This window comes from Ipomoea triloba, chromosome 2 (genome assembly GCF_003576645.1).
Source record: "Ipomoea triloba cultivar NCNSP0323 chromosome 2, ASM357664v1".
NCBI classification, from domain to species: Eukaryota; Viridiplantae; Streptophyta; class Magnoliopsida; order Solanales; family Convolvulaceae; genus Ipomoea; species Ipomoea triloba.
The window spans coordinates 6,187,586-6,198,816 of NC_044917.1; the positions used below are offsets into that span (position 1 = coordinate 6,187,586).

Genomic DNA, 11,231 nt, shown 5'->3' on the forward strand with positions numbered 1-11,231 from the left:
CGTAAATAGTGTAACATGCATTGAAAAAAATGTTTAAATAATCGCTTGAAACAATTGGTAAACAGACTGATAATGCAATTACAAGTTAAGGCTTGCTTCTTCTTTTTTTTTTTCGAGTAAGAGTCGAGCTCTACACACATGACCCATGTTGAGCGGAGGCCTAGAGCTGAGTCATAATTCAACATTCTGCTATCGAAACATAGTGTTGACTGTTATACAAGTATATAAAAATAAAGTTGTGTTTTGCTACTAGCTATATTTTTTTACGTAGTGATAAACATTTGGTATGATAACCCGATCTGAATTCAAATTAATCTCATAATAGTGAAGATAAGATACCATATGCTATATATAAAAAGCTAGAAAAAACTTGCCTAGTAGCTTGTAGCTCAATGATACCTTTAATTTTTGGCTCTCCCAAATAGGAGGCCACACGTTTGAACCTTAGTGAAGGCATTGACTAGGTATTTATATATATGGATAGATACTACATTGTAATTAAAAATTAAAAAAAAAAACTCAAATAAAATTTGACAATAACTCCGGCCACTCTTAATTAATTAGTAAATTTTAAAATGGTTATGGAATTTAAAATCATGGTACTCAAAGAAATGCATCCAATAATGCCATGCATCCCCATCATATCAATTACAGATCACACTTTAATTATATATGCTCAAGGTAATATAATAATACGGAGTAATAATCTATTTGATAAACCAGATAATTAAGTTCAATTCCTTCGCTCCACTTATTAAAGTTTCTTTTTATTGTTTAATAAGTCCTGCCTTTATTGATGCAACATGCATCAAGAGTTCAGGGTCACACGTATTATTATAGTGCCTTTAATTTGTCTATGATAGTACTATACTTGCTATCTTTTCTTTAAACAATGTCCATTAATTTAAATAAATATCTATATATATTTTTCCTATATGTACCATATTAACTAATTAATCATTATTGATGGTTGGATCACACATATCAAAGCATGTTATTTTTATGTGATTGGTTTATCATTTGCTTGATATTGACTCCTGAGAAGCTGACCATGTGGGATTGTGTTTTTGGAATCCCAATTTTTTTTTAATTAATGCGCAAAAGCTTATGGAACCACCCCCACCCCCAAAACAAATACTTATACTTCGTAATAACTAATTATATATAAACTTTTAAAATTTAAAAATTCAATATTAGACCTTATTATCTTGTACAATTATATCGAATTATATATAATAATTATATAAAAACAAATTGTCAAAACCTTGTGGTCTACTGGCACCCGGCTGCACTCCCATATGAAAAAAATCTAAAAATTTAAATATTAGTGTTTTATGACAATTATATTTAATTATTTTAAATATAATTGTATTAATAGATTTTAATGATGCATATAAAGTTTATTAAGAATTTAGAACTCTTAAAGATTGATTTTAATTCAAGGTTATAGAATACGGCAATAGAGTTATAGTAATATATGAGTTGAAGAAACAGAAGAGAAAGGCTATGGATTTAAATTACTACTAGCTATTGTATCTATTATTAGCCTATCTAGTATATATATATACAATCACTTTAAGTTCACTGTTTGTTTTGCTCTAACATTTATTGTTAAAGCATGATGCATTTGTCAAGGAGTACAAATGGGTGAAATTATATTCCCCTAAAGTCTTTTGAAGAATTGTTACGCAAACAAGAAGTTGATGAGAATGAATTGATAGGTACAATTATCATTCTAGTAATTTATTTACAGTTAACAATAGCATGCACGTTATAATTCTAATATTTTTCTTTGTTATGTAATAATAACATAAGCTATTGGGCAGGTTGTGAAGATATACTCCCCATTGAACAAGGTCATATATGAATAACAAATAAGGCTTATAGATTTCCTTATTGAGGATGCTAACTTCATATTGCTATCTGTGTGCATTTTTTTTTCCTGATTTTTTTTTGTTAGACCACGAGGTGTCTTAAGTATGAGGCACCTTTAAGACCACGAGGCGTCTTAAGTAGGCCTTAATTGTATGAGGCACCTTTAAGACCGTACTATAATCAGACTAATCATCATTCGCATTGAACTGGTCCAATTGAGGGCCAAAGTGCTGGTCAGATTAATTTTCTATATGAGAGGGGGTTCAAAGGCAAATTATTGCATGGACCAAAAATAAAAAGTACATTATTTTTATACTGAAGGTACATTATTTTTGTACTGTAGGTACATTATTTGACAGTATCAAATAATGTACCTTCAGTACAAAAATAATGTACCCTAAAATAATGTACCTACAGTATAAATAATGTACCTTAAAATAATGTACCTACAGTACAAAAATAATGTACTTTTTATTTTTGGTCCACACAGTTGTGTGAACCATGGTCCATGCAATAATGATTGGGGTTCAAACTCCCGACCTCTCTTAAGGGATGAAAGTGCATGGCCACTTAGGCCAACTAAACTGGTTATTTTTTTTTTCCTGATTTGAACTTACATTATATTGAAATGGTATTTAAAAAAAAAAAAAAGCATTTATGACATATTCTATTTTCATCCATTTATTCACAATCAGAAATAGATTAAGTCCACTGTTTGGGATGAGAAAAATGTAAGAGCACTCATATGGATTGATTGATTCTGGGACTACTAATTATTTAATTAATTTAAAGCTTTATTAATTAAAGCAATATTGTGTGCAAGAAGCACACCATTTTAAGTATGGGGTATGGTGACATTTTGATACTTCTTTATTTACGAATTTAGATTATTATTTATTTAATGATTCTATGCCGGCCACTAAAGTTTTGCCTATTTAAGGCCATTATTCTCCTTCCCTTAGAACACCGTACCAACTGCCTTGTAGTGTGTATTTAATTTGCATCATCTTCAAACCCTTTCTCCACTAATTCTACTCTCATCTCTTCCAATTTCTCTTGTAAAACGCATATATGGCCGCCGAGAACTGGGCATCCTTCGCCGGCGACGATGAGTTCAGCAACAACCTAGTACACGACTTCTCCGAAGTTGACTCTGCGCTGCTGATGTCAATACTTGACGACACGCCGCAAGGCGTGGTCGGAGAGGATTACGATGACGAGAGATTAAGGAGTGTGATCCAATCCTTGGAAGCCGAAATCCACGGCTGTACGGCCGTTGATGACTATGATCATTTCTTTACAGACACTCATCATCATCATCATCAGTCTTTCGACGATTCTGATAATAATTTTAAAAATCAACATTTCTGGGAATCCGATGATTTGAAGGTGATGGATATGGAGATGGATATGGAAATGGAAATAGAATCTTCATTCTCCATACCAAGTGAGGGCGTTGTCGTCAACTCTTGGTTTGTAGACTACCCTAACTGTGAAAATCATAGTACGATAATGGATGGTATGGTTGAAGATGGTTATGGATATTTATGGCAAGAAACTATGCCTCAACATTAAGGCTAGGTTAGCTAAATCAATCCGTGAGACGCAGATATCAGTACAGTATTTTTAAAAAAATACTAGAGTTTCTCGATCTATATGTACAAGTAGTTAGAATATAATGTAACGTACTATAGTCGTCGGTAATAAATCAAAGGCAATGAACTAAAGTTCTTTGCAAAATTTGAGTTTGCAATTTTTTGTTTTCTTTTTTGGTATGTCGTCTGAGTAGATTGAAGTACAAACATTTTACTGCTATACTAAAAGTAGTAGCGCCACTGAGAAGTCAATTCCAACCTATAACTTGCTTTATACTAATTGCTAGGATAATTAAGCATTTATCGTGAAAAGTTAGCTAATAGTAAATATGTAATTTTATTTCATTATATTTGTACAATAGTCAACATTATTTTTTAATGGCATGATGTTAAATTTAACCCTGGTCCACGCCCAACATAAATTCGCTAATATTTTCTTATAATTATTATAAACTTTAAAAGTACACTTGACAAAGCTTGTATTCGCTACTATGTGAAATGCACTCATGGTCTATAAAAGTGCACTCAAGTTGAATGCATTATAACATATTAGCGAATGAATCGTGAAACTTTGTCTTTGTAATATTTACGGGAAGTGTCACCATATTTTCCCCTTATTTTCGAGTCATTGGTCATCCCAAATTAAATGAATAGTTGATATTACTCTGCACTTTTTTATGGAAAGCATTGTTCACCAATGACTCTTATACCTAAGATCTATCAGACTACCCCAAAGTGAATTGTGAAGACTTTGAGTTTGTACTGGTAATCAACTTTATCCCTACACACTTTTTGACTTGAGTTTGTACAAATTAAAGAGACATGTTACCAATCGATCCACGCTATAACCTTTAATTTCACACACACACATATAAAGTGGAACCTTGAATTTTATATATAATTTAAAGAAAAAATGGGCACCTCAAAAATAATTTTTGTAGGAGCATGCATGCACTGTACTGAAGATGATGGATCAAGTACACCATACAATTAAGTGGAACATGGTGCACGTATGATCATAATATATAATTCATATAATTTTATTTTGATGTGTGCCCATACATACATAATAATAATAATTCAACATATCTTTACTGGAGATACGTACTGATGTCTCTTCATTGTCCCTTTGTTGGTATGCAATGAAGGTTCATCTGTACCAAGCTAGTCCACCTGTTTTCAATACACTTCTATGATTGCGAGGAAAATACTTCTTCAATACTTATTTAGCAAGACAAATTTAAACATATATATGTGTGTGATCCTCGTTGTAAATTCATAAGCTCAAAGATTAAGAATAAAGTTATAAATTTGACTCTCAATAAAAGTGTGACTTATTATTAACCTTCTTAATTTGAGCCAGTTATGATAATATAGATTAATTTACTTTTTTTGCAGTCCTTTAATGATTAGGATTACAAGGCGAGTTTTGCACACACTTAAGTAGTAGATAGATGTGAGTTTCTATTTAAAAAATAAAAAAAAAAAATTGGCTTTCACCGACCTTTAGTTGGTCAATAAATTCATGTTTGATTGTTATGTACTCCGTATATAGTAGTATATTTATTTATTTTATTATAGATTATTCTCTGAACTAAACTTATTATGACTTAATTATTAACGGAGGAATACAACTGTCATATCATATCATACCCAAACTTTAATCAAGTCTGAAGTTTATAATTAAGCTAATAAAATGAGATACGTTGAACCAAAGGAGCACGTGCAATGTCTATGGATGCAAATTAAAGTTATTCACTATAACATCCTGTTTGTGTTGGCTATTAATTAGGTTTAATAATTGACATATGATATGCCACTACCTACTTAAACAAAGTTTCCGTGGTTCTTAACAAAAAATCACAAGAAAATAAATCATTCTAGATTGTTTATATATTAACTGGTTCAAATAAAAAATCAATTTCAAATCAGATCGAGTTGAGTATGTAATCTGTTTGTGAGACAATAATTTGACCGATCAGACCAACTTGGTTGTGTTGTGTGACATTGCAAAATTTCAGACAAATGAATAATGATAAGACAAGATTTTTTTAGTGGAGTAATATAATACAACTCAATAGAGGGTTGGAAGCAACAAGGTACCATCCCACTATCCCAGTAGTTGAGAATCAAACCAGCTAGCTCCCACCATCTTTTGCAGACACATATTATTATTGTATTATCAAATATCAATGATATGATATGATAACCAGTTTCTGCATAGTTAAGGATATTAATTTGGTGCATGCACATGATTTGTTGGTTCTCTGGACTCCACAGGGAACAGTCCACGTGGTAGGCTCAAGTAGTTTGATCATTCTCTAACAACAACACTACATATCAGATCCCCCTACAGTAATTCACCTTTAAACTATATATAAAGGCACCATCTTAAGCTCATCATTCAAGAATTACAAAGCAGCATTCTAAGCTTCTTTCTTTTCTTTCATTCTTGGATTTAATTTCTTGTAATGGCTGAAAACATTGGGTATGATTTGAGTGCTTTTGAGGTGTCAAGAATCAACAGCGAGGCACTGGCTTCATTCCTTGAAGAATCACTTATGGAGGATGCTGATGATGAAAGGTTGATAAGTGTGATGCAGTCTTTGGAAGCTGAGATTTTCGCCCCCGTTGCAGGGGGAGATGATTTCACTTCCATGACGGAGATGAAATTCGAGGACATTAATGGACCCATTGGGGAGGAATTTCAGTTGTATGATCTGAGTGCATCCGAGGACTATTCCACGTCCTCGGATCTCGAGTTGGATTGGACCACTGATGGGGAGATGGCGTGTTGTTGTCCTAGTGACGAGGTGAATAGTATGTTGTTGGAGTATTCTGCAGATGAAATTGAAGATGCGGTTATGTTTGTGGGTGTTGAGAATCATATGCAATTGTGGGATGGAGTTTTGTTGGAGGAACATGGGTATAGTTCCTTGTGGCAAGAACCTTATAGCTCACTGTAATGTAATAGTCCTGGGATCATTTCAAGCTTTGATTTCAAAAGGATTCATTCTATTTCACTTGTAGATCCTAGCTTCAAACTTGTATAATACCACAAACAATATTTGATTTTGGCACAACTTTGATTGAATGTTGCAATTCAATGCCATATCTGACTTTGAGAATAGCCCATTTTCTTTTTATGTTAAACCATTAAAGATTTAAAGCATAAAGATTAAATTAACATTTCAACCTGTATTATGAAATTAGCTCAAGTGATCGATTACCTGACTTAAAGTCAATACTCCAACAATAGGGTTAGCAAAAGTGTAGACATGAAGTCCTTGTGCGCAGAGTTAATGACTGGATTTTAACGTCACGGGCCTAGAGTCAACACCCAATATCCGTGCGGTGTCCCGAAACCCCTCTTACCCCGAGAACCAATCATACACTCATATGGTGTCAAACTAATTTTGTCCAGCCATGGGCTCATCAGAAGAAGGACAATAGCTCCTAACTAGTTGTGTCATTCAAATTGCCTCAGTCCCCTTATAGTCAAGTCTAAGACTAGTGACAAGTACTCTGAACTTAACCAAGTTGGCATGTGTAACTCGATCAGACCTTAGTGTCTAAGGTAGAATAACCCTTAAAACTATTGTTGTTCCTGCCCATTTTATGGTAAGTTAACTAGTTGATTCATCTATTTATTGAGTCTAACACGGTACGGTCATGCGATCCGTGCGTGATATTAAGCCGGAAACCTAACATTTCAACCTGTACTATATATATATTCCCAGTTTCATATTCGACCGATCTCTCTTTGCACCAAAAGACTGATCTGAAGAATGATTCTGCGTTCCTTAACTGTTTACAGACCCAGAATCCACCAATCTCTGCTGTTTTCTTCAACTTTTGTTCAAAGATCAAATCTTTCTTCACCTGAAATCCAACATCATGACAACTTTAATCCCATCAAGCACAAAGATTGGCTCAGCCCAACACAAGTGATCAAGATTTTCCAGAATCTGAAAGACCCAAATTCAGCTCTGAATCTATGGACCCAAATGTCAAAACGCAAGGACTATACCCCCAACGAGGCTCTCTACTCCGCAGTCATCAACAAGCTAGCAGAAGCCAAGAACATTGATGCAATTGAGACGCTCATGGAAAGAATCAAACTTGAGAGAAAATGCAGGCTCTCTGATGCGTTTTTCCACAATGTGATCAGGATTTACGGGAATGTAGGCGGGAGAATAAACAAAGCCATAGAGACCCTCTTTGACATGCCGAATTACAAGTGCTGGCCGAGCGTGAAAACCTTCAATTTCGTGCTCAATTTGCTCGTGAACACGAAGCAGTTTGAAGTTATCCATCGAGTGTACACGGGTGCCGCGAATCTGGGCGTGGAGATCGATGCTTGTTGCTTGAATATCATCGTCAAAGGGCTGTGCAACTGCGGGAAACTCGAGGGTGCACTCCAGGTGCTCGACGAATTTCCCAAGCAGAATTGCGCGCCCAATGTGCGGACCTTTTCAACCATTATGCGCGCACTGTGCGACCGGGGGCGAGTCGATGAGGCATTCGGGTTGCTGGAGAGGATGGAAAGGGAGCGAGTGGAGGCGGATACAATCATGTATAATATATTGATTTCGGGACTAAGGAAGCAAGGGAGAGTTGAAGAGGGGATTGAGGTTTTCAACAAGTTGATGCATAAAGGCTGTGACCCAAACGATGGAACTTATCAGGAAGTTCTGTATGGGCTGCTTGATGCCAAGAGGTTTATTGATGCCAAAGATTTCATGGGTGTGATGATTGACAAGAGTGTGAACCCGAGCTTCGAATCGTATAAATTGATGGTCCATGGCTTGTGTGATCAAAATCTGAGTGTTCATTTGGACTGGGTACTTAAGCAGATGGTGAGGCATGGGTTTGTACCAAGAATGGGAATGTGGAAAAAGATGGTTGAATGCTTCTTACATTCCAAAGATTGCTGTAATTATGTTATAATGTCCTTTGAAGACATTATTGCAGACCAATCTCCATAGAAATGCAATCACTTTGCAAACTCTTTGTAAGAACTAGTGAACCTTTGCGGGTCATCACATGCAATCTTTTTCTAAATCGCAATCTTTTTCTAAATCAAACAGAACATGTCACGCCAATCAGACAAAACACTAAATCAAACAGAACATGTCACATTAACAAAAAGAATAATAAAATATATAAAAATTACATGTAATATTATGCTTACTCCATAGGCATAAGCCAACATGAGAATTGTTTCAGGAGCAGACTACACTATGTCTAGTGTACTATAATGGTTTGCAAGGAGACTGTACAGAACACACAAACAATGACAATAACATGCACTCAAATCTGAGCAATCTAACCACTTATAAGGTACAAAAAACCATAACTGAGCATTTGTCTCAATTGCCTCATTATTCTGTAACATTTTCCAATGGAATTTTTGAATCTTGAGAACTTTCTAAATCATTTACTTTTTGGGCCCCTGGGAGGGGATTATCATCCATCACACATGCATCTTCATGGCCAACTCTATCTACTGGTTTGTTCTCCGTGAATGCAGTTTCATTTGAAGTCTCGGTTATGTAATCACTAGATTTAGTGGAATCATTACCAGGAGGAGATGTATCATGAACAACTGAATCTGGTACAACTTTTGGGGTGCCAACTGATGACAGAACAGATGACTCGTCTGAAGAATCAGATACCACGGAGTTGTCTCTCTCTGAGGGTGTCAACTCTGACTCGGTTTTTGATTTTCTTGATCCTTTACGAGAAAGAACATGTTTTATGCCACCATGAGCGGATCTCCCTACATGCTTCAACATGTTCTTTGCCCTATCTTTTATATTCCCCTTAGTTGGACTATCTTGTTCATCTCCTTCCTGACATTCTTTAGCATCTTCTTTTGATCTTCTTGCAGGGGATTGAGCATCTTCTTTTGATCTTCTTTCAGGGGATTGAGCATCTGTGTCATCCACTACAAACGTTACACCAATATTCTTTGTATTTAGCGCCTTGAGATTTATATGTGGAGATGGGGCTGGCTCATCAAGGTTACTGGATTTGTCGTGATTTCTGGGACTCCTGTGAAACGCTGCACTGATTTTATTCAAACCCCTATGCAATCGATTCATTGAATGTCCATTTTCATTCTCGTTTTCATCAGACCTGTTGTCATCACTATGAGACGAGCCGGATTTTTTTAACTTAAAACTCCCATCCATTGACTTAAAACTTCCCACAGAATCAGAATCCTCACCATCAATTTTCCTACCTTTACCCTTCCTTGGCTCCCAGACTTGTGCAATTTCAACACCTGGATGATGAACCCATACCCCAGTCTCTTCTTGCCCTTCAATATCAATGGGCTCATATCTGTCTGCAACTTTAGGGGCTTTATCAGGTAATTCACTTGGGGGGCCTACATCGGCTGCATCATTTTCAAAGGAGTCCCTGTTTTGCTCATCATCAACAGTTCCTTCATCATCCATTTCTACATCCTGGTTAACCAATCAAGGATTAGCATCTTAATAAAAGTTAGCTATCAATCACATGGTTGTTAATAAAACATTAACATATTGTATAAACAAGATATTACTGTTCTAACTTTGGTGCAAAGTCCACAATGAAATCAAGTGAAAGGATAAGGGGTACCTTTTTGTCACCCTCAATCACAGTTATTGCAAGATGCAATCTCCCCATTTTAATATTCTTAAGAGCCAACCACATATCATGCCTCTGCCCATCCCTGAAGTCTGTAACTTTTATGGAGCATTCTCTGTGAAAGAAGCTTGCTATTATTTCCATAATAGTAATGGGCAAACAGCACTATGTGCTATGCAAAATAACGAAACTAATCTCCAAACTAAAAGCAATACTAGATACAACCATAAAACTTGAATAAGCCAAATACAGTTCATCTCCAGCCATTGAAGGAAAGAGATTTACACAGCAAAATCTACCAGGTATCAGCATGCGATTTAAAAATAGTACTCCATAGTAGTTTCTACTAAGAGATGGAGCACTAAGCTTCTAAAAAAAATTCAATGAGGTCTTCCAACAAGCATGAGGAATTTAGTTAGAAATTCTACATACAATACATGAGGAATAGATTTTAGTGCAGAGCAGTCATTTGAAAACAAAAGAATGAACTCGTTTCTTGAGTGCCATCCTGTGAATAAATAACCAGTCGATGTTAACAGAATTAATATAAAAGGAGAAGACAACACACCCTAATGAGTCATCCACAATATGGTCTTTATCACAAACTTCAATCTTGAGCTCATCATTAGGTGACTCCCAGGAACAAACTGGGATTTTGAATTCCTCTTGCCACTTTGGAGTTAGCGTCTTCTTCTGAGTCTTGGTCCTGAATCTGTAAGGGCCAAGTCTCCCTTTCAGGTATGGATCAGCCAATCCTGAAAATAATCCACTCTAACAGTTACCAGACACGTTTCTTTCTTATTCAGTCATACTCTTAGATAGATAGAGCTAACCGTTAAGATCTGATGGCTTCAACCCAGCTGCCTCGAAAACTTGCACAACAACATGAGCAATGGTTTCCTTTGCATCAACCGTGAACCAATTTTCTGAAGACAACCAAAAGAAGAGAACACACATACTGCTAAATTTAAACAATCATAAGAAAAGCTGTTTAAGGGACGGAATTATCACCAATCCTAAAATAGTAAGATCAGAATGGGCCTAGCATTGTGCACTTCAGAGTATCCATCCCTCACTACCAAAAACTCAAAGGAAAGGAGGAAAAAAAAAAAAAAAAAAAAAAAA

The 11,231-nt window shown here is 35.6% G+C and overlaps 2 protein-coding genes across 5 annotated transcripts in view; one reads left to right on the plus strand and one right to left on the minus strand.

The window, feature by feature from the left end:
• The first annotated feature begins 7,096 nt into the window (after positions 1–7,096).
• LOC116006449 (pentatricopeptide repeat-containing protein At3g14580, mitochondrial) lies at positions 7,097–8,552 on the plus strand. Its single transcript, XM_031246817.1, has one exon. It carries the CDS (start codon positions 7,259–7,261, stop codon positions 8,456–8,458), a length of 1,200 nt encoding a protein of 399 aa, XP_031102677.1. The 5' UTR covers positions 7,097–7,258; the 3' UTR covers positions 8,459–8,552.
• A 59-nt stretch (positions 8,553–8,611) lies between these two features.
• Positions 8,612–11,231, minus strand: part of LOC116006420 (C2 domain-containing protein At1g53590) — an 8,768-nt gene continuing 6,148 nt past the window's right edge. For all 4 annotated transcript variants that reach the window (XM_031246807.1, XM_031246785.1, XM_031246799.1 and 1 more), the window contains 4 exons: positions 10,940–11,032; positions 10,675–10,861; positions 10,098–10,221; positions 8,612–9,943 (listed from right to left, as the gene is read on the minus strand). In XM_031246807.1, coding sequence (XP_031102667.1) covers positions 8,855–9,943; positions 10,098–10,221; positions 10,675–10,861; positions 10,940–11,032 — 1,493 coding nt within the window. In that variant the 3' untranslated portion in view covers positions 8,612–8,854. The remainder of the gene's footprint in view (positions 9,944–10,097; positions 10,222–10,674; positions 10,862–10,939; positions 11,033–11,231) is intronic.

Coding starts and splice junctions, on each gene's coding strand:
- LOC116006449 (XM_031246817.1), top strand. CDS start 7,259: ATGATTCTGCGTTCCTTAACTGTTTACAGACCCAGAATCCACCAATCT.